The sequence below is a fragment of the Trachemys scripta genome, chromosome 3 (assembly GCF_013100865.1).
Source record: "Trachemys scripta elegans isolate TJP31775 chromosome 3, CAS_Tse_1.0, whole genome shotgun sequence".
In the NCBI taxonomy this organism is placed as follows: Eukaryota; Metazoa; Chordata; order Testudines; family Emydidae; genus Trachemys; species Trachemys scripta.
Genome location: NC_048300.1, coordinates 198321893 through 198345138, shown reverse-complemented (window position 1 = coordinate 198345138; position 23246 = coordinate 198321893). Strand labels below are relative to the sequence as shown.

Sequence of the window (23246 nt, the reverse complement as noted above, 5' to 3'; positions counted from 1 at the left end):
AATAATATAAATCAAACCAATAAAGAAAACACATTATGCAATATAGCAAGCTAGCAAACTGGCCTTATGGGCTACAAATTCCCCCTTTGATGGGGTGATTGTCTAAAAACCCCACCACATAGAAGAAGGGGTGGATAGTGGATGTGTGGAAACAGGTTCCACATTACTTTCCACCTCTCGAGGTGGAGGCGGGTTATTATAATGATCTACCTCCTGATAGATTTTTACCATAGGCATTATGGATACATATTTACCAGCATGGATATTTGTTGGCGGTACGGGCAATTACTCTTTTTCCTTTAACTTGTTGATCTTATGTTGCATGTATGCTAAAGAGATGAAAATAATTCCTGTTGCAATACCTTGGACAATAATCCATCCCTTTAATCCAACTTCTTCCCAGGGCGCATTTATTGCCTGATCTTCCCCACTTTATTGTATGTTAGAGGTTATAATGAGCTGGTTAGTGTTTATGTGTGTGTGTGTACACCCAGTGCCTAATACTGAATGGAATCAGAACTGCCCAGCTGTGTGTCATAAGACGTATACTGCTTACATCTAGTGGAGATTCTCCTTTGGATAATTGGGTTTTACTGGTAGGGTGATCAGAAGTTCAAAGTGGAAAACCAGGGCACCTTTCTTAATATGACTTCTTGCGTGACTTTTGGCAAATCACATCCCCTTTCTGTGCCTCAGTTTCCCTCAGGTGTGAGATGAGGATGGTGATACCCACCATTGTGCAGTAGTTTGATCTGTGAGGATGAGAAGTGCTTGATATCACTATCACTCTCATAGACCGTGCCCCCTTGAGCTGTGTAGAAGTCTCCGCTCCCATAAGAGCAGACACGATGAATGGTAAAAGTGGGGAGATTCCTGACTGACCCAGGCTCTGATAAACAAGACAGTCCATAAGAAGTGGAGCTGGGTCTAGTAAATCCAAGTTCCCTTTGATCAGAACCAACAAAGTCCAGATGGTCCCGTTAAAAGCTTTGGGCCCATCGCTAATAAGCAACGTTGACAGAAAAGTCACTGGATGTTAAATCAGTTCTGAATCCCCTAGCACCAAATCCATAGACTTCACTGGGAGCTGCACCCCTTACACCACATCTGAATTTTGCCCCAAAGGTACAATACAGTCCAGAGCCAATAAGACCCTCCTGCATGGTTGATCCCTGATGGTCACTGTCTATCTGAGGTACTTACATGACCCACACTGGAGCACCTCCCAGTCTGTAATGGATTTAGCCTCACAAACACCTCTGTGATGCAGGGCAATTATCCCCATTGCACAGATGGGAAACTGAGGCACGGAATAAGTGACTTGCCCAAGTCACACAGGGAGTCTGTAGCAGAAAGGGGGCTTGAAGCCGAGTTTCCCACGATGCAGGCTAGCGCCCTAACCACTGGACCATCCTTCCTCCAAACAGTCCTCCTATAAACTTAACAAGGCCAGCAGGACCATCTGGCATGATTAAGACCAGGGTTTGTCATGTGCTGGGCACGATGAAAATGGCAAAAGCTCTATGTATCCAGTAGAAATGATTTGTTTCTTTAGCAATAAAATATAGCTTAAAAGCCAATAAACGCAACGCTTGGCAGCCAAACAAACATAGCACTTTTTAAAATAACCTTTTTCTTCCCTATTTTTTAAAAATATCTGTTTAAATGAAGGGTTTCCTTTAAACGAGCAACCAATAGGCTGCCATAGGTAATTATAAGCAGCAGAGGGAGGAGCTGGAGCTGTTTGCTAAGGTTTTATAGGCCATATATTACCATTTTTTAAACCGTGCCTCTAGCCCTCCTGGCCGGACCCATCTGAGAGGTTTTAAAAAACCTTTCCCCAGCCAAAAGCATAATCACAGCCCTCCATGCCTCCGCGTTATGGTTATGAGGTAGCGAAGTGAGCCTGGATTTGTTTGAAGGTTGCAGAAATAGCTTGATTACTTTTTTTAACAATGGCTGAAAAATCGCATTATTGCTCTCTCCTCTCCCCGCGCTTTCTCACACACACACGCCGGGTGACAACACATTAGCTTCAAGCCCAGTTTGTGCTGCAAAAGGAACCTTGGTTGTAGAAAACGGTAAGTTTTCTTGTGTGTGTGGCCAAAAAAAAAATTTGTTGTAACTGTGTTAAAGACCCACTTCCATTCTATTCTGTATCAGATCTGATACCACGCTCATCACCATAGTGGCTGGGCGTCTTCCCATCGTACGTGAAGCAATGCGACTATACGTCTGTCACGTGTCTGTGTGGGGTGGAGAAGTTTGGTTTGGATTTTTTGGAGTATAATATAGACACACACAGGGTGCTCTGTGTTTATGTTCAAAGATGGTTTGGGATGGGCCTTTGATCCTGGGCGAGTTCATTGCCAGTATCAAGCGGAGTGTTGCAGGGGTCGGTCCTGGGGCTGGTTTTGTTCAACATCTTCATTATTAATCTGGGTGATGGGATGGATTGCACCTTCAGCAAGTTCGCGAATGCCACTAAGCTGGGGAGAGAGGTAGATACGCTGGGGAGGGGTGGGGGGGTGGAGGTAGGGATAGGGTCCAGAGTGACCTAGACAAATTGGAGGATTGGGCCAAAAGAAATCTGATGAGGTTCAACAAGGACAAGTGCAGAGTCCTGCACTTAGGACGGAAGAATCCCATGCACTGCTACAGGCTGGGGACTGACTGGCTAAGCAGCAGTTCTGCAGAAAAGGACCTGGGGGTTACAGTGGATGAGAAGCTGGATATGAGTCAGAAGTGTGCTCTTGTTGCCAAGAAGGCTAACGGCATATTGGGCTGCATTAGTAGGAGCGTTGCCAGCAGATCCAGGGAAGTGATTATTCCCCTCTATTCGGCACTGGTGAGGCCACATCTGGAGTACTGTGTCCAGTTTTGGACCCCCCACTACAGAAGGGATGTGGACAAATTGGAGAGAGTCCAGCGGAGGGCAATGAAAATGATTAGGGGGCTGGGGCACATGACTTATGAGGAGAGGCTGAGGGAACTGGGGTTATTTAGTCTGCAGAAGAGAAGAGTGAGGGGGGATTTGATAGCTGCTTTCAACTACCTGAAGGTGGGTTCCAAAGAGGATGGAGCTCGGCTGTTCTCAGTGGTGGCAGATGACAGAACAAGGAGCAATGGTCACAAGTTGCAGTGGGGGAGGTCTAGGTTGGATATTAGGAAAAACTATTTCACTAGGAGAGTGGTGAAGCACTGGAATGCGTTACCTAGGGAGATGGCGGAATCTCCATCCTTAGAGGTTTTTAAGGCCCGGCTTGACAAAGCCCTGGCTGGGATGATTTAGTTGGGGTTGGTCCTGCTTTGAGCAGTGGGTTGGACTAGATACCTCCTGAGGTCCCTTCCAATCCTGATATTCTATTATTCTATGATTACCTGTTAGGTTCACTCCCTCTGGGGCACCTGGCATTGGCCACTGTCGGTAGACTGGATACTGGGCTGGATGGACCTTTGGTCTGATCCAGTACGGCCATTCTTATGTTCTTATGGGTCCAGAGCTTGGTGCTAAGAACAGAGCATCCACCACTTTCTCTCAAACTCTCCTCGGGCTCCCAGCCACCTGACCCCACTCTGGGAGGCCTGGGCAGGTGCTCTGCCCCCAGTAGAACACTTCTTCCCTGGCACAATCAGTTCCCTCTTCTGATCCAGGCAGAGTCTCCAACCCTCTCGCCCAACACATACGCATTTCAAAGTCTGTCTATCATACTTCAGGGGCAAGTGAACTAGAGGAGACAGCTTCAGAGCCCACCAGAATGACAGAGGATATAAAGCATCCTGGGAAATGGAGATTTTATAGATTCATAGATTCCAAGGCCAGAAGGGACCATTGTGATCATCTCGTCTGACCTCCCTGCATAAGACAGGCCAGAGACCTGCCCCAAAGTAACTCCTAGAGCAGCAGAGCTTCTAGAAACCCGCCCCCCCAGTCTTGATTTAAACATTGTCAGTGATGGAGAATCCACCACAACCCTTGGTAACTCCAGTGAGTCCCATGGTAAATTACTCTCACCCTTAAAAATTTACACCTTACTTCTAGTCTGAATTTGTTCAGCTTCAACTTCCATTCATTGGATTGTGCGATCCCTGTCTCTGCTAGATTGAAGAGCTCATGATTAAATATTTATTCCCCATGCAGGTGACTTAACAAGTCATCCCTTAACCTTGTATTTGTTAAAATAAATAGATTGGGCTCGCTGAGTCTATCACGACAAGGCAGGTTTTCTAATCCTTTAATCATTCTCGTGGCTCTTCTCTGACCCCTCTCCAATGTATCAACATCTTTCTTGAATGTGAACGCCAGAACTGGATCCAGGATTCCAGAAGCGGTTGCCAAATAACTTCTCTACTCTTCCCCTGTTTATGCATCCCGGGATCACATTCTCTCTTTTGGCCACAGCATCTCACTGGGTGCTCCGGTTCAGCTGATTATCTACAATAACCCCCAAATCTTTGTAGGAGTCCCGGCTTCCCAGGCTAGAGTCCCCCATCCTGTAAGTACGGCCTGCATCCTTTGTTCCCAGATGTACTGTATACATTGACATTTAGCCAGATTAAAACACATATTTATTTGCTTGCACCCAGTTTACCAAGCAATCTAGATTGCTCTGAGTCAGTGATCTGTCCTTGTTGTTATTTGCCACTCCCCCAATTTGTGTGTCTTCTGCAAACTTTATGAGTGCTGGTTTTGTGTTTTCGTCCAAGTCATGGATAAAGATCTTCTGGACTCTTAGAGCTGTAAGGGAACGGAGGGAATTTCTGAGTTTCCACTAACTTGAACCACATGGGTCTTATGTGTCCTGATCTGATCTTGGGGAATTAAGAGCTGATTCTTTGTGTCAGGAGGATACTAGCGTGATGGAGCAGGGAGTGGGGAGGATTGACTTGGGGATGTTGTGGGGGAGTTTTGCAGGTACTGTCTGCTTTGGTGATGGGATATCAGGGTTGATACCTGAGTATGTAAGCTGAGCCAGGCGGGGGTTGGGGCCAGGTGACCCCTTCTGCCCTGGAAACTGGACAAAGGCTGGAGCAGGAGCCGGGTGTGGCAGGAGGAGACAGCTGGAGGCGGTTTCAGTTGGGAGCTGGCTGGGGAAACGGAGGGAGACCCGGGGTCGGGGTCCAAGCTCCCGGCCCACCAATATGGACCTGACTGAGGGGGTGCTGTTGTCTGTACCTGCAAGACCTATTTTGGACTGTGTTCCTGTCGTCTAATAAACCTTCTGCTTTACTGGCTGGCTGAGAGTCCCGGTGAATCGCAGGAAGCGGGGGGTGCGGGCCCCGACCCCCCCCCACTTCCTGACAGCTAGCTTTGAACCTGCCTCTGGATTTTCTTTGCACTACCCAGGGGGAAACGATTACAGTACATTTTTAACTGGGACGCTGGTGCTGTGAGCCGTTACTCTGACTTTCAGCCGGGGAGCAATCACTGCAGTGCATATGGAAAGCTCTGCCTTCGTTGTGCAGCACATTTTGATTTGAATGAGCAATAAAAGATCTGTGTAGCGCAAAGCCCTGAACTTGCCGAATTAGAAAGAGATTCTTTAGTAAATATACAATGCTGCTGGGTGCGTGTACGACACGCCACAAAACATGTCACTTGCAACAGCAAGAAGCCTGCTCCCTGGCCTAGCCCATTTCCCGGGCAGTTAGGTTTTTCCTTTATCTTCAGACTCAGGGCTTGTCTTCATGTCCAGTGCAACAGCGGCGCAGCTGGATTTGGTGACCTCTTGCAGGCCCTTCCAGCCCTACATTGCTATGGGTCTGTGAGCTCTCTGCCTCACACAGGTGAGGTGAGGACTGATTCGTTACTGGCTGTAACCAGCTACATAAGCAGTGTCATTGCTTCCCACTCTAGCCCTGACCAGGTCTGCGGTGCAAATGACAAGTGATGGGCGAAAATGGAACCGAACCTTCACAACTCATGGGCTGAGTTCTGGTTCTAGTAATGGTTGAAGACACTGAGAGATGTTCTTCCCTTGCTTTCAATGGGTGTGTGTGACAAAGTGGGAAAATCATGGAGTAGGTCCTCAAGGAATCAATTCTGATGCACTTAGAGGAGAAGAAAGTGATCAGGAACAGTCAGCATGGATTCACCAAGGGCAAGTCATGCCTGACTAACCTAATTGCCTTCTATGAGGAGATAACTGGGTCTGTGGATGAGGGGAAAGCAGTGGATGTGTTATTCCTTGACTTTAGCAAAGCTTTTGATACGGTCTCCCACAGTATTCTTGCTGGCAAGTTAAAGAAGTATGGGCTGGATGAATGGACTATAAGGTGGATAGAAAGCTGGCTAGATCGTCGGGCTCAACAGGTAGTGATCAATGGCTCCATATCTAGTTGGCAGCCGGTATCAAGCGGAGTGCCTCAAGGGTCGGTCCTGGGGCCAGTTTTGTTCAATATCTTCATTAATGATCTGGAGGATGGCGTGGACTGCACTCTCAGCAAGTTTGCAGATGACACTAAACTGGGAGAAGTGGTAGATACGCTGGAGGGTAGGGATAGGATACAGAGGGACCTAGACAAATTAGAGGATTGGGCCAAAAGAAATCTGATGAGGTTCAACAAGGACAAGTGCAGAGTCCTGCACTTAGGACGGAAGAATCCCATGCACTGCTACAGACTAGGGACCGAATGGCAAGGCAGCAGTTCTGCAAAAAAGGACCTAGGGGTTACAGTGGACGAGAAGCTGGATATGAGTCAACAGTGTGCTCTTGTTGCCAAGAAGGTTAACGGCATTTTGCGCTGTATAAGTAGGGGCATTGCCAGCAGATCGAGAGATGTGATCATTCCCCTCTATTCGGCATTGGTGAGGCCTCATCTGGAATAATGTGTCCAGTTCTGGGCCCCACACTACAAGAAGGATGTGGAAAAATTGGAAAGAGTCCAGCGGAGGGCAACAAAAATGATTAGGGGGCTGGAGCACATGACTTATGAGGAGAGGCTGAGGGAACTGGGATTGTTTAGTCTGCAGAAGAGAAGAATGAGGGGGGATTTGATAGCTGCTTTCAACTACCTGAAAGGGGGTTCCAAAGAGGATGGATCTAGACCGGGGTCAGCAACCTTTCAGAAGTGGTGTGCCGAGTCTTCATATATTCACTCTAATTCAAGGTTTTGCGTGCCAGTAATACATTTTAACGTTTTTAGAAGATCTCTTTCTATCAGTCTATAATATATAACTAAAGTATCGTTGTATGTAAAGTAAATAAGGTTTTAAAAATGTTTAAGAAGCTTCATTTCAAATTAAATTAAAATGCAGAGCCCCCCGGACCGGTGGCCAGGACCCGGGCAGTGTGAGTGCCACTGAAAATCAGCTCGCATGCCACCTTTGGCACACTTGCCATAGGTTGCCTACCCCTGATCTAGACTGTTCTCAGTGGTACCAGATGACAGAACGAGGAGTAATGGTCTCAGGTTGCAGTGGGGGAGGTTTAGGTTGGATATTAGGAAACACTATTTCACTAGGAGGGTGGTGAAGCACTGGAATGGGTTCCCTAGGGAGGTGGTGGAATCTCCATCCTTAGAGGTTTTTAAGGCCCGGCTTGACAAAGCCCTGGCTGGGATGATTTAGTTGGGGATTGGTCCTGCTTTGAGCAGGGGGTTGGACTACATATCTCCTGAGGTCCCTTCCAACCCTGATATCCTATGATTCTATGTTCTTAATGTTTTCTCTGAATACTGTGTGGGTACCTCAGTTTCCCCTATGCATTTCTTAAGAATCTAGGTGGTGGAATCAGGGTGTGTGATTGTTGCAGAGCCCGAGAGGGCCAGGGTGATGCTGTCTGCACAGAGAATGGCTGACACTCTATCTCCTGGCAACTGATGGCCTGGACCCCTCCCCTGCAAGGTGCCAACTGAAGGTGTTGGAAAACAAAGAGATCAGGTGGCCTCCTGGCCCGGGGAAAGAGACAAAGGCCAGAGGAGGGGCTGGGGGAAGTTTCTGTTCGGAGCTGTCTAGGAAAATGGAGGGAGGGCTCCCTATCCCCCAAAATGGACCTGACTCAGGGGGTCCTGTTTTCTGTACCTACAAGCCCTGCTTGGGACTGTGTTCTCGTCATCTAATAAACCTTCTGTTTTACTGGCTGGCTGAGAGTCACGGTGAATCACAGGAAGTGCGGGGGGTGCAGGGCCCTGACTCTCCCACACTGCATGACAACAAATGGAACCGAACCTTCACAACACATGGGCTGAGTTCTGGTTCTAGTAATGGGTGAAGGCCCTGAGAGACGTTCTTCCATTGCTTTCAATGGGCGTGGGATTGCAGACTCTAATTCCAGGTTCATCCCTGTCTCCCTAATAAGAATCTGACAGCCTGAATTCTCAAAATAATCCCTCTTCCACCGTCCTTAGCTCTTTCATTCCCCACCCCATCTCCTGCAGATCCTGCTGTCCCAATCCTTCCAGATCTCCTCTTCTTTCAGACGACTGCAGCTTCTCAGGCCACAGCACCCCAGCGGTGAGCAGTTCGACTGATCCGATCAGCAGTTAAATACTTCACGATACTGATACTTTGTCATCACTAGGTTTCAGAGTCAACACCTCAGCTGGGAAGAATGCCTTTCTTACTGCTATTGTTTCTGATAATCTGTAGTCTCAATAAGCCTATGTCCTAAGGGATGGGCCGAGACCATAGTCTGTCATGCTGACTAATATTGTTCCCTTGAATGCCCCCCTCGGTCTGTATCCATCTATTGTCTCGTCTTATACTGAGGTTGGCAACTCTTTGGGACAGGCACTGTGTTTTTGTTCTGCTTGTACAGCACCTACCACTATGAGCCCCTGGGACTCCTAGGTGCTCTGACAACACAAATAATAACTAATAATAGTAAGATTATGCAGCAAATAGAGTCAAGTCAGGGGATGTCGTTACAAGTGATTTTTCCCTTCCCTGGTAACAACGTACAGTACAGATGGGACCGTAACCATGTTCTGTAATTGGATCAAAGCATTAGGTTGAGATTTTCAAAGCCAACTAGGGGATTTAGCCGCACAGCTCCATGGGCTCGACTCTGTTTCCCTCTCTCTTTCAAATGCAGGTTCTGGAGCTGGAGTGCGTCAAGTCCCAAAGCAACGGTCTGACTTGGCAAGTGAGTGCTGGCCCTAGCTGTATGCGGTCACCTAGCTAGGTTAACCCAGAGCCTCTCCGCCCCTGTGGTTATCCCATGGGACCCAGCCGCTCACCTGGATATGATAATAATGCTTTGCTCTTGCCTACTAAACCAGGGGTCAGTGCAATTTTGAGCTCCAGAGGGGCTTCATGGCACAAAGCAGGAAGGAAGGCCGCCATCCTTCTCTCGGTGATTCTGCTGTGCCCACCCCTAGAACATTGTAGTAAATTCTGGGCACAGCACGGACAGAAAGAGAGAAAAAAATGTTCCTTGGGGCTGTGGGGGATTGACTGAAAAGACCCCATGAGCTAACTTTGAGTAGCCTTCTGTGACCCCTAAAGGGGTGGAACATGATACCTGATGGATAGCTGAAGTGTCTTTAAGATTAAAATTAATCCTCGGGTTCACTTTGTGTTGTGACCCCCTCTTGTGGTTGGTTCATAAGAGGATAAGAGCTTACTATTGCTACCAGCTAACGGAGTTACTCCTTTAACTCAAGTGGTAGAGGTCTGGGTTCTTAGGGTATATCTACACTACCCGCCGGATCAGCAGGCAGCGATGGATCCGGCGGGGATCAATTTATTGCGTCTAGTCTAGACACAATAAATCGACCCCCAAGCCCTCTCCCGTTGACTCCTGTACTCAAGCGCCGTGAGAGGCACAGGCAGAGTCGACGGGGGAGCGGCAGCAGTCGACTCGCCGCGGTGAAGACACCACGGTAAGTCGATCTAAGTACGTCGACTTCAGCTACATTATTCACGTAGCTGAAGTTGCGTAACTTAAATCTACACCCCCACCCTCCCAGTGTAGCCCAAGGGCTTAGTGTTGAAGAGCTCAGTTTCAAGTCCCAGCGATTGAAAGGAGTTGCTCCATAAAACCCGAGCTGAGTCTCAAGCAAACCTTGCTGACAGGGAGATCTGTTTGGCGGTGACTTCTTCTCCCCAAGGGAAGGGGTAGGAGCCGCACTGCTTGAGACTTATAAGAATAGGTTGGGGTGCTGCAGGAACAACCCCGTATGTGGACAGGGCTGCGCTGGGATGAGCCAACAGGTCTTACCTGCCTCTAATCGGTGTGATGTTATGAATGATCATATTTTGCAGCTAGACAGAGAGACTGATCTATATGGCAGATACAGTAGTGATCAGCTGGATGGATGGATATCCATTGCCCATATCTCTTTGAGCACATCTGATGAGCATTATAGGACAATTGAGTTATTATCACAAAAGAACATTAGAACGGCCAGACTGGATCAGACCAAAGGTCCTTCTAGCCCAGTATCCTGTCTACCAACAGTGGCCAATGCCAGATGCCCCAGAGAGAATGAACAGAACAGGGAATCATCAAATGATCCATCCCCTGTCGCCCATTCCCAGCTTCTGGCAAACAGAGGCTATTAGCCATCGATGGACCTATCCTCCATACATTTATTTAGTTATTTTTTTTGAACCCTGTTATAGTCTTGGCTTTCACAACATCCTCTGGCAAGGAGTTCCACAGGTTGATTGTGTGTTGTGTGAAGAAATACTTCCTTTTGTTTGTTTTAAACATGCTGCCTATTCATTTCATTGGGTGGCCCCTAGTTCTTGTGTTATGAGGAGTAAATAACACTTCCTGATTTACTTTCTCCACATCAGTCCTGATTTTATAAAAAGTTGTTATTGCTGCTTCCTATGGTTATTATGCAGGCGCTTTGGTAATTTTGCCGACTTTTGCTACTACGGTGACTATGCAGTTGCTATGGTGTTTTTTCAGTTGCTGTTATGATCAGTCTGGTGCTACGGGGACCGGCTGGGTGATATGGTGATTGTACCAGTGCTGTGATGACTGGGTCATGAGTGGTTTGTCGTGTTTTCTCTAGCTGGGGGAGATGCTGAGAGAGAATGGGAACTGAAAAGAGAGGTATGTTTGCTGTAAATTACATTAACTCTGGCTACATGAACACTCTGTGCACGGGCTGTTTTCTCTCTTTCAATAGCTGGAAGAGGTGCTGGTGGAAAACCAAACATGGCAAAGTGAAGTAAGGTTTTTCTTTGGCTCACGTGGCATTTTCTCTCTCTCCCTTACCGGACACTGTGCAGTTGTGGTGGCCACACTTCAGCAAGGAGGGGGACAAATTGGAAAGGGTTCAGGCAGCAGTGAGAATGATTCAAGGTCTGGGACAGCTGCTGTAGAGTGAGAGACTCAAGGAGCTTCACCTGATTAGTTTAAGGCAGAGAAGGTTAAGAGGTGGCTTCAGTGATGAGCTGCCAAAATATTAACAACAGGTTCCCTCCTCCTCACCCCACGAGGGGGTCATGTCCCCCCCCCCCCCCCCCGGACTCCTGCCACATCCAACCCCCTTCCCTGTCCCCTGACTGCCCCCTGCTCCCCATTCAACCCCTCCTTTCATTCCTGATGGCTCCTCGGGACCCCTGCCCCATCCAACTACCCCTTCTCTCTGTCCCCAACTGCCCCTGGAACCCCTGCCCCTGACTGCCCCCCACCGCCCCATTCAACCCCTGCTCCTTCCTGACTGCCCCCCACGGGACCCTTGCCCCCATTCAATCCCCCTGTTCCCTGCCCTCTGACCGCCCCGACCCCTATCCACCCCCCACAACTCCCCTGCCCTCTTCCAACACCCCCTCCCTGCTCCCTGCCCCCTTACTGCGCTGCCTAGAGCCGCTCGGCTGGGGCCGGGGCCGGGCCGGAGCTGCTCGGCCGGGACCGGTGCCGCAGGGCCCGAGCCAAGCTGGGCCGGGCAGGAGTCGCTCGGCCGGGGCTGGAGGGAGCCACTCGGCCGGAGCCGAACTGGGCCGCACCGCGCCTCCCTGGAGCCCTCCTTGCGCGTCCCCACACCAGTTTACCTGCCTGCTGCTTGTTTCAGGCTTCCCGTGAACATCTGATTTGCGGGAAGCAGGGGAGGGGGAGGAGGAGGGGGGCGGAGCGTTCAGGGGAGGAGCGGGAGGTTAGCTGGGGCCGGAGGTGGGGTGGACAGCTGCCGAAGCTTTTGTTAAATTTAAAAGCCCTTTTAGAACCGGTTGTCCCGGAACACCCGGTTCTAAAAGGGCTTCTAAATTTAACAACCGGTTCCTGCAAACCGGTGGGAACCACTCCAGCTAACCGGTGGGAACCACTCCAGCTCACCGCTGGGTGGCTTGATCCCAGTCTCCAAGTCCCTGTGTGGGGAAGAGATCGCGTCACTCGAACAGGAAAAGGTGTAACAAGAGCCACCGCTTGGAAGCTGAAGCTGGACAAATTCAGACTGGAAATAAGGTGCAATGTTTGAACAGGGATGGTAATTAACTATTGGAACACCTTCTTAAGTGGTGGATTCTCCATCACTTGGTGTCTTTAATCAAGACCAGGCGTCTCTTTCTAAAAGCTCTGCTCTCGCTCACTCCGAAGTTCCAGACGTGGTGCAGGAACTGGGCAGGAAGCTGTTGTCTGTACTACGCAGGAGAGCCGACTGGATGGTCATAACGGTCCCTTCTGGCCTTGACATCCGGGAATCTCTTTCCATCTCTCTGTCTCTCCTGCTTGCTCCTCTGGGGTTTGAACCAGAGCCGTTCGCCTTGCTCAAGGCAGGAGCAGTAGAAGCTCCCTAAAAGTGAGGGTGCCACCGGCATCCGAAATTTGGCCCTGCCCCCCTGCACCACCCCTTCCCCTGAGGCCCCACCCCCACGCCACCTCTTCTCCCTGAGCTCCCCTCCTTGCACCACCTCTTCCCTCCAGGCTCCACCCCCACGCCACCTGTTCTCCCTGAGCCCCCTCCTTGCACCGCCTCTTCCCTCCAGGCTCCGCCCCCACGCCACCTCTTCTCCCCGAGCCCCCTCCTTGCACCGCCTCTTCCCTCCAGGCTCCGCTCCCACGCCACCTCTTCTCCCCGAGCCCCTTCTTGCACCGCCTCTTCCCTCCAGGCTCCGCCCCCACGCCACCTGTTCTCCCTGAGCCCCCTCCTTGCACCGCCTCTTCCCTCCAGGCTCCGCCCCCACGCCACCTCTTCTCCCCGAGCCCCCTCCTTGCACCGCCTCTTCCCTCCAGGCTCCGCCCCTCATGCCACTTCTTCCCCCAAGGTCCTGCCACCTGCTTCCACCTCTCGGCTCCCACCCCCATTACTCATCTTTATGGCTGGTAAAAAGTGATGGGGCCATGGCCCTTGGCCCCCCCCTCTTCCTGCGCCCCGGCTCGAGGCCCATCAGGACATCTAGTCCATCACCTTGCCCCTGCAGTTTTGCTGCCTACAGAATGTTTTCTCATATTCTGCTCTGCCCAATTGTAAATGTACCAGTGCCCTAGGGAGCTGAGCCCATCACGGTCTGGAAGTCCACCCTGGCAATCAACCCTTAATTTAATTACCCTAAAGAATTCCCCTTCCTGGTGGCTCTGTCCATCCTTCAGCTCATTGAGGTGTTATGTCATACGCCCCCTTAGGCCAGCTCGACACCAAAAAGTTAGCTTGACCTAGCTACGTTGCTATGAGGTGTGAAAAATCCACACCCCTGAACGACACAGGCTTTGTCTGCAGCAGGGGCGGCCAAACTTACTGGCCCTCTGAGCTGCATATGACAATCTTCAGAAGTCGGAGAGCCGGGGGCGCCTGCCGGTGGCCAGGCTCAGGGCTTCAGCCCCGTGGGAGGTGCCTGATGGAGACTGGGGCTTCAGCTCTGCTCCTGCTGAAGCCCCGAGCCCCGGCAGGTGTGCCCAAAGAGCGGCTACACGGGACTGTCTCCTGGGTGATTGTCTCCTTAGTCATTGAGACATAACATCTGCCTGGCTGGCCGGCCGGCTCCCCTGCGCTGGCGAGTCGGGACTCAGCAGGGCTGTGACAGACTCCGGCCGCAGTGGAAGGAGTCCCTGAGCCCCCATCTCCTTGGGGACGGCAGGGGGAGCCCACCTCGCTGCTAGGCACTGGAGGGAGACACGGGTGAGCAGCTGGGACGCCTGCTACCCATGCAAAGGACGGAGGGTGTTTCTGTAGGAACACTTAGTTCATGGCGAGCTGGGGTGTAAATCTACCCTGCGCTCTAGTGTGTGTATGGACCCTGCTGCTACGCACTAAAAGGTCCCTAGCGCGCACACGCTGCTGTATTCCCATTTCAAAATCCCTCCCGTTCGCTGCCTGTGGCACATAATAGTCTAGTCTCCTATGAGCTGCAATACTGCAGGTTAATGTCAGTGGCTGGATTTGGTGTGCAGGTGTTGGTGGCTGGGAAGTCCGGGGGGTCAGACGAGGTGCTCTGGCGGTCCCTTCTGGCCTTGAATGCCAAATCAAGCGCACTAGGGAACATTTTGGGCACGGCAGCACGGTCCATAGGGACTCTTCAGGCATGGCAGGTGATTGCAGGGGACGTATACACCCCAGCAGACCCAATCCTTCGGCCCTGGCACAGTGGGCCAGATCATTAGCTGGCATCAATCACCGTAACTGCACTGAAGTCATCGATGGGCTGATTGACACCAGTCGAGGTGCTGGCCCAGGAGTGCCACTGGCCCTACCTTGCCCAGACTGAGCAAGGGTGACCAGGTGTCCGGTTTCTGCCCGGAACAGCTGGTCGAAAAGGGGCCCTGGTGGCTCCGGTCAGCACCGCTGACCGGACCGTTAAAAGTCCAGACAACTCCTAGGTGGGGGGGCTATGGGGCGTCGTGCACTGCCCCTGCTTCGAGCACTGGCTCTGCATTCCCATTGGCTGTTTCCTGGCCAATAGGAGCTGCTGTGGGGGAGTGGGTGGTGCCTGCGGGGAAGACCGGTGCTTGGAGCCTCCTGGCTCCCCCCGCCTAGGACCTGGACCTGCTGGTTGCTTCTGGGGCGCACACAGCGCGGTGCCAAGACAGGTAGGGACTAGCCTGCCTTAGCCCCACTGTGCTGCTGAGCGGGAGCTGTCTGAGGTAAGCTTGCACCCGAACCCTGAGCCCCAACCCCCTGTCCTAGTTCCGAGCCCCCCCCCAAACCCGGAGCCCCCTTCTGCACCTCAAACCCTTCATCCACGTCCCCACCCCAGAGCCCCCTCCCACACCCTGAACCCTCAGCCACAGCCCCACGCAAGAGCCCGCACCCCCAGCCGGCGCCCTCACCCTCACCTGCACTCCAACCCCCTGCCCCAGCCCACTGAAAGTGAGTGAGGGTGGGGGAGAGGGAACCACCAAGGGGGGGGAATGTAGTGAGCGGGGGGTGGGGCCTCAGGAAAGGGGTGGGGCAAGGCTAGGGTGTTTGGTTTTGTGTGACTAGAAAGTTGGCAACCCTGCCAAACTCCCATGTAATGTGGGCTGTATCAGGCTCCCAGAATGCCTTTATATTGTCAGTGGGTCTCAACCCGTGGCCCGGGGGCCGCTTGTGACCCAATCGGCACACAGCAGCGGCCCATGTGACACCTTCAGGGCCATACCTGTAGTCTCTATATTGTGTGGACGCGGCCCACATCACAGAGAGAGAGCTGCATATGCGCCCACAATGGTACGTAGGTTGAGAAGTTGAACCATTGCTTTAGATTGAAACTGCAGCCCCCAAACTGCAGGCCACTGGCGTTACCAGAGGGCACTGAACAGAGGAGGGTGTTCAGGGCCGGCCTTAGCAAGAGCGGGGCCCGATTCCTGGGGGCGGGGCTTGGCGCCAGCAAGCCCCGCCCCCAGGAATCAGGCCATGCTCCGGCCGGGGTCGTGGGGTTTGAGTGCGGGCTGGAGCCGCTGGGGTCAAGTCTGGGGGTGCTCGGCCGGAGTCGCTCGGCCGGGGCCAGGGCCGGGGCCGGGCAGGTGTGCTCGGCCGGGGACTGGGATGGTGCCCCGGGGCCCGAGCCAGAGCCGCTGGGGCCGGTGCCGGACTGGGCCGCGCCTCCCCGGAGCCCTCCTCGCACCCCCCCGCCCCAGCTTACCTGCTGCTGTCCACTTGCCCCTGCTTCTTTTCAGACTTCCCGCGAACATCTGATTCGCGGGAAGCGGGGGGGGGAGGAGCAGGGGGCGGGAGCGTTCAGGGGAGGGGAGGAGGGGGAAGTGAGCTGGGGGCGGGGGCGGGGTGGACAGCTGCGGGGCCCTCTTAGGCGTGGGGCCCAATTCATCCGCTGAATCGGCCTAAAGCCGGCCCTGAGAGTGTTAGCATGGGACTGGCGTGCAGGGGGATTGTGCTGGGTGTGGTGAGCTTCGCAGCGCCTGTTGCAAGGAAGGGAGACATGAACGTGGCAGAGAAGGACTAGTTCTGAGACAGCCTGGAGCCATCCAATGCCCCACCTGGAGGATCTCCACCGTTCTTTTCCTGGGCTGCAGCCACACAAGGCCACCAGGGCAGAGGCGGAAGCCAGGCAGGGAGCTGACGCCACCCAGGAGTCGGAAGACACACGGGGCCACCAGCCCTACAAGCGCCACCCCCGCTACAGGAACTGCTCAAGTCACGCCACTGCCGGCCAGCCTGTAGCCAGAGGCCACCTGAGCTGCTCAGGCCACAAGGGGCCGGGCAGGGGAAGCACGTTGGCGCGAGCTGCTTTCTGAGCTAGTGATCTGGCAGCACAGGACACAGGAAAAGGGGGTTTAACGTTGTAGCGTCAGCTCCAGCGACCTCGGTAATAATGGTGCAGTGACAGGAAAGTTAGGAAGATGGTTATTCGCACCCACTGAGACCCATTCCTCCCCACCCCCCCGCACGCACACACTTGTACACACACAAATACATGCACACACAAATACATGCACACTCACACACAGGCATGCTCACATACACACATAAAACCATACACACACGAGACACATGCACACACAAAAGAGACACACACACTCACACACACATGCCCCCCCCCCCACAGAGCAACAATCATACACACACCTGCATCAACCTGCACACGCACACACGAGACACGCACTCACACACAGGCACGCTCACCTACACACCCCAAAACCACACAAATATATGCACACACACACATGCACACACACAAAAAAGACACATCCACACAGACACACATGTACACACAAAAGACACACACACACACACACTCACACACAGATATACACACATGCCCTCCCCACAGAGAAACAATCACACACACAACCACATCAGCATGCACGGATGCACAAATGCACGCACACACACACATGCACGCTCTCCCCTGTCCCCACCATAGCTCGTAAGTCCCTTGGGCGGGTTCTGTCTTTTGGGTCTGCGTTTGCAAAGCACCCGTCACAGGACTGGGGCGCCTAGGTGCTATGGTAATTAATGAATTCATCATTATTAATAATCTAACCCCCCCGCCCCATACAGCTCTCCTGAAGAGAGCTGACTTGCTGTGGGGCCTGACAATGGCATTAACCAAGGGCACTGTTCGGTTGAAGAGAAGGGGGTAGGAGCCTGAGTGCTTGGGCCAGTTAAAACTAGACAGAGCTACAGAAAATGAACTGTAGGGAGCAGGCTGGTGTAGGTGCCTGGGGGGAGGAGACAGACCAGGCAATAGTTACTGAACTAGCTAGTCTGGAGTAAGCGTGTCCACATGGGGGCGTACGCTGAGAGAACGATCCAGAATAAGCTGGAAGAGCTCCTTCGGGAAATTGCCAAGCGTAGCCAAACCCTGGCTGTGCTGGTCATACTCCGCCTTTCTTTGGCTGCCATTCCGGGAACTCAGCACACTTGGTTCCTGCCTCCCGACACACCTCAGCGGTGCGGATTATTCTAGATGGAGAAACCGAGGCACAGAAGGGCCAGGAGCTGCCCCAAGCGCCCAGTGACAAGTCCATAGCAAAGCCAGGAACAGGGTTGCCAGTTCTGGATGGGGTAGGGTGACCAGATGTCCCAATTTTATAGGGACAGTCCCAATTTTTGGGTCTTTTTCTTCTATAGGCACCTATTATCCCCCACCCCGTCCCGATTTTTCACACTTGCTGTCTGGTCACCCTAGGTTGGGGGGTATTCCTGGAGCTGTCAGCACATGACATACTCTTTAATTAAAGATTAATCTTTAATTCCTGGAGACTCCAGGGCAACCCTGGAGGGTTGGCACCCTTAGCCAGGAACAGCACCGAGCCCTGGAGCAGGCTTGAGGCACTTGCTGCCAGTCAGCGTGAAGCGTCACGCTCAGCGTTTAACCACCATGTCCCCAGGGAGCCGCCCCGCGCTGCGGCCCCAGGGACCTGCTGGAGCCCGGCCTGTTGCTCGGACAGGGGAGAGCCCCAGAAACGATTTACGGGCTGAAGAAACCATCTGCCAGGGCGAGGCGGAAGGAGCGCGACGTGTAGCTGATCACCAAGCAGGCTGAGCACAGGGATGTGATTTCAGAAAAGGGGGGGGGGGGGGGGGGGGAAGAAATGACTGCCTGCCGTGCATATTATGCCCTGAGTGCAGCGTGACTTGACTACAGTGTTTAAGGCTCATCACAAGGAGAAAATACCAGGTCTTAGAGGGCTCTTTGGGGCTGGTTTATACTGGGAGCTGACATGGGCGTAGCTACGGCTCGCAGGGGTGTGAAAAATCGGCACCCCCGAGAGACAGAGCTACATCAGATCGAACCCCGGTATAGACCACGCAATACTCTTCCATCGGTCCAGCTCCCACCTCTCAGGATTAACAACACCGACCGGAGAGCCCCTCCTGTTCGCGAACAGAGCGTCTCCGCTGAAGCGCTATGGTGGCACAGCTCTGCCACGGTAGCATTTCACGTGTAGGAAAGCCTCGAGGCCATTGGCAAAGGGCAGGCCAAGACCGACCGGCTGGAAGTGAAGCCAGACACATTCACATTAGAAATAAGGCACAAATGTTTGGCTGTGCGGGTGATCAACCATTGGAACAACCGACCCAGGGAATGGTGGATCCTCCATCTCTTCCGAGCCAGACTGGCTGCCTCTCCGGCAGATGCTTTCGGCAAACACAAGTTATTGAGCTCAACACAGGAGTCACCGCCTGAAATTTGCTGGCCTGTGCTCTACAGGCGGCCAGGTTAGATGATCTCATGGGCCCACCTGGTCTGAAACTCTCTGAATTGCTGTATGAAAAGCAAAGCGAAAATGAAAACAAGAAAAAACAACCCACCCTTTGGGGGAAGTAACGACGGTGCAGAACGTGTAACGGAGCAGCCAGTGCTTCAGAACCATGTTGGCGTTTTTATGCCTTACCCTGGAACAAACAGCCCCATGAACAATTGCTAGCCAGGGGCGTTACACTGTCTGGGTCTGTCTTCACCGTAGCTATTACCCGGGTGTTGCCCCTAACCCCGCTCCCATCAGCACACAAAAGCCTCTCACACAGGTTCACTGGTGCTTGCCGGCCCGGCTGGGGGCGGGTGGGTTGGAGCCTGCCAGACTCAGCCACGCTGGTGCTGCGAGTGCTCTGATGTTGTCCCACAATTCCCCCCGCATGCCCTGAAGGACAGACAAGTTCTCCCATCAACCACTGGGAAAAATCGTAGAGCGGCTCAGCTTTTTGCGGCACAAAGAGCTACAGGACGTGCCCCTCCCAAAGTCCCAGCGCCAGTGAGGACGCTACCTCGGGGAGGGCTTGCAGGGTGGCTGCTAACATCCAGGCTGGGCTAAGCCAGGTGCTGATTGCCCGGGGCCGGGCTAACTGTGCAGTAAGGGACGTGCCCTCAGAGTCAGGGAAACCACTTAGCAGGCCCCTTGCCTTGCGCCTCGTTGTGATCCCCACTTTAAAATGCTGCACAAATGCTCCCCGGGCTTGTTAACGACAAGTAAACGGGGGCTTGGCACAAGCCCTGATTGGCCTCAACAGGGGCAGGGAAAGACACCAAGCAGGTGAGAGCTTCCTCGAGATGGCGAAAAGCCCAGTCCTGGCAGGGTTTCTCATCTCTTCTCATTAGAGTCTTATCCCAAATGTAGGAGGCATGTTGCAGACAAAGATGCAAGCACCGGCCCTGGCCCATCGCCTTACAGTATAAATAAGAACAGCATGGAGGCCTGCTGGCAGAGCAGGATGGGGAAAAGGGTCCCACCATCTCAACTACCTGAAGGGAGGTTCCAAAGAGGCTGGAGCTCGGCTGTTCTCAGTGGTGACAGATGACAGAACAAGGAGCAATGGTCTCAAGTTGCAGTGGGAGAGGTCTAGGTTGGATATTAGGAAACACTATTTCATTAGGCGGGTGGTGAAGCACTGGAATGGGTTACCTAGGGAGGTGGTGGAATCTCCTTCCTTAGAGGTTTTGAAAGCCCGGCTTGACAAAGCCCTGGCTGGGATGATTTAGTTGGGGTTGGTCCTGCTTTGAGCAGGGGGTTGGACTAGATACCTCCTGAGGTCCCTTCCAACCCTGATATTCTATGATTCTAGGACCAAGTGAACCGAGGCCAACCCTTGTCAGGGGTTTGACATGCCTCTTCTTGAAAACCGCCCAGTGACGGGGGATTCCACAACCTGCCTATACACACATACTCAAGCAGCATCAGTTCCCATAAACACAACCCTGGGCATGAACAGAGAACTTCCGTCTCCAGGGCTGTGCATCCCTCCCTGCCTGAGGTATGCAGAGTTCTGGATTCCTTCTCAGAGCAGTGGGTTCTCTGCTCACTGGCCCCTTGTTTTAACTCTACGACCTATACGCCCATCCCTGTTTGTTGCTGTTTTTGTCCCCCTGTAGCTAATTGTTCTTCTGCTGCCTGCCCCCCTTTATTTACTGTGTTGGATAGAACTCCCCCTCCTCCTCCATGCCTTACAGGGATTCAATAGGCCAGCACCCCGTACCAGCTCTGGATTTACCGGGGATGAAATTCACCCCAGTCCAGCAGGCCGGCACATTCTCCAGGCATCACTCAGGACCCAGTGAGCATCAATGGCGCGTAGGCTGTTTGCAAACACTCAGCACAAGGGTGAATTACACCCTGACGCATCAAGAGCAAAGAAGATGGTACCTGATTAGATATTTCTTTGGCTGGAATTTGGTGCTGGAAAAAGCCCTCGGCACTGCCGCCCTTTCAGCACCGAGGAGTCCAGCTAGCGCCGCCCCAGAATTAGAACCGGCATCAATGGCCCCCAGAGTGTCTTTTCCACTGAGATGCGTTTAATGTGTACACATAACTTCAGTTGTGATGGAGCGCCAAGCCCTGGCTCTGCGTAGTCTTGTTTGTGGTTGGATCTGTCTATAGATACCACAGCGACATATAGATATTTAAGTGGACCCTTGAAGTCTGAAGGCATCTGAGCGCTAATTCAATCTTTAAAGTAAAAGTTTTCGTCATCCTTGTGAAAAAAGCAAACACTGTAGAGCCAGATCTTCAGAGGGTGTAAAATACCATAAATCAAGACAGGATGTCTCCTTCTAACAGCTCTGCTCTCCCTCCTCCAGAACTGCTGGGCTCAATGCAAGACCTACTGGGTAGACTTCTGGGACCTATGTGTGCAGAAGGTCACAGAGTCATAGACTCCAAGGCCAGAAGGGATCAGTGTGAGAGTCTAGTTTGACTTTCTGTATAACACAGGCCAGCGACTGCCCCACAATAATTCCTAGAGCAGAGCTTTTAGAAAAACGTCCAGTCTTGATTTAAACATTGTCTGTGATGGAGACTCCACCACGCTCTCTGGTACACTGATCAGGTTAAAAAAAAGGGCAGTCTAGTCGTTCAATGGTTTTCAACCTTTCTTCATTTGCAGACGCTTAAAACATTTTGACTGGTGGTGCGGACCCCTTTGGAAATGAACCGGGGTCCATGGACCGCAGGTTAAAAACCACTGAACTAGCTTGTCATAATGAGCCTGTCTGGCTTTAACAGCTATGTGAACCGTCAGCCGCCATGGAATGACACTAATGTACACCAGCTAAAACAGGCCCAAAGGGTTTGGTGTGAAAGCCAAGACACAGAACTATTGTGATTTAACTAGCGCCAGCACAAAAGTACAATCACTCCTTTGCTACATGGAAATGTTTGCCATGGTAAAACCATAGGGTGACTGATGCTGAAGTGGGACTTTAATCTCCCAGCACTAGGCTGAACACGGGACCTAGTGTGGCACTGAGAATGTGCTAGTTCCTCTCCCATCTTTCTTCTGTTGTGCTCAGTTTCAGTGTTGGATTGAGAACGATAGGGTCAAGTCCTGACTCCACTGCACTCAATGGCAAAACTCCTCTCGACTTCAGTGGGAGCAAGATTTCACTCCTAGAACCTGAGAATGTGTCTCATCTCTAGCCTCTCGCCAAGGTTAATCCAATCCACCACCTTTATAATGAACCATTCACCACTGGGCTTGGCGTTGGTGGCCTGAGATAGACGAGTCAGTCTAGATGATCGGGTGGTTCCGTCTGGCCTGAAACTCTCTACCTCTATGATCATTGTATTTAGGATCCATGTCTTATGTCCCTCAATAGCCCCATGTGTTTTATTTCTCTAGATTACCAGGCAGACTGGAGGCCTGACCCAAAAGCCCACTGGAATCAATGAGGGTCTTCCACTGATTTCAGTGGTCTTTGGCTCTGGTTCCATAGTGCACGGTTCTTAGGGAACAGTTTGATGTCTGAAGAAGATTCACAGAACTAACATGAGAGGTCACCACAAACCATCCCCCTAGCGGTGAAACGGGAGAGGGGGTTGTGTGTTGTTGTGGTGTGTGTGTGTGTGTGTGTGTGTGTAAGGGCCCCTCTGAATGTTCCTGGGAGGTGGGTGGGTGGCTGTGTTGCATGAGCATCCAGTGGTATATGTAGCCTCATCATGACGGAACATAAAGATATGGGGTCAAAATCAGTAGCTTCTACTGACAATAGCCATTGAATTACACTGAAGAAGACAGGATGATTCCGGATGCACCGCCCCCTGCAGAACATGACAGAACCTTAATCACGTGTGGCGCGTCAACTTGCTCTTACCGTCAGATCCTGGCTTACTGCGCTGGGAAAGACAAGACCCATGCGGTCCTCCCAAAGGGTCAGTGATGTCTTTATGCTTGTGTGCATGCTAGGCCCTTTCCGGAGGATGGAGAGTGGGGACCGCAGAGAAGCAACGCGTTTACTCACCTACAGCTGGGAATAGAGATGCAATCTCACTAGCTTATCATGAGCCCTGTCACCTATAGGTCGCTGGTTTGAATCTGTCCTCTGCCAGCTATCGCCAGAAATTGTTGGCAGCCTACAAGAAAGGAGCATGGCTGGTCTCTCTCCAGTTCCCACACTGAACCGGTGTCCGTTCCACAAAGACCACCTTCCCAACGGGCACGACTCAGCCATGGGCCCACCTCACTCCAATTACTCATCA

At 52.2% G+C, this 23246-nt stretch overlaps 1 protein-coding gene across 1 annotated transcript in view; it reads right to left on the bottom strand.

Annotated features, from left to right (window-relative positions):
* Nucleotides 1-19151, bottom strand: part of PBK (PDZ binding kinase) — a 45317-nt gene extending 26166 nt beyond the window's left edge. Inside the window, exon 1 of the mRNA XM_034766929.1 lies at nt 19090-19151. Coding sequence (XP_034622820.1) covers nt 19090-19151 — 62 coding nt within the window. The remainder of the gene's footprint in view (nt 1-19089) is intronic.
* Between the last annotated feature and the right edge of the window lie 4095 nt (nt 19152-23246).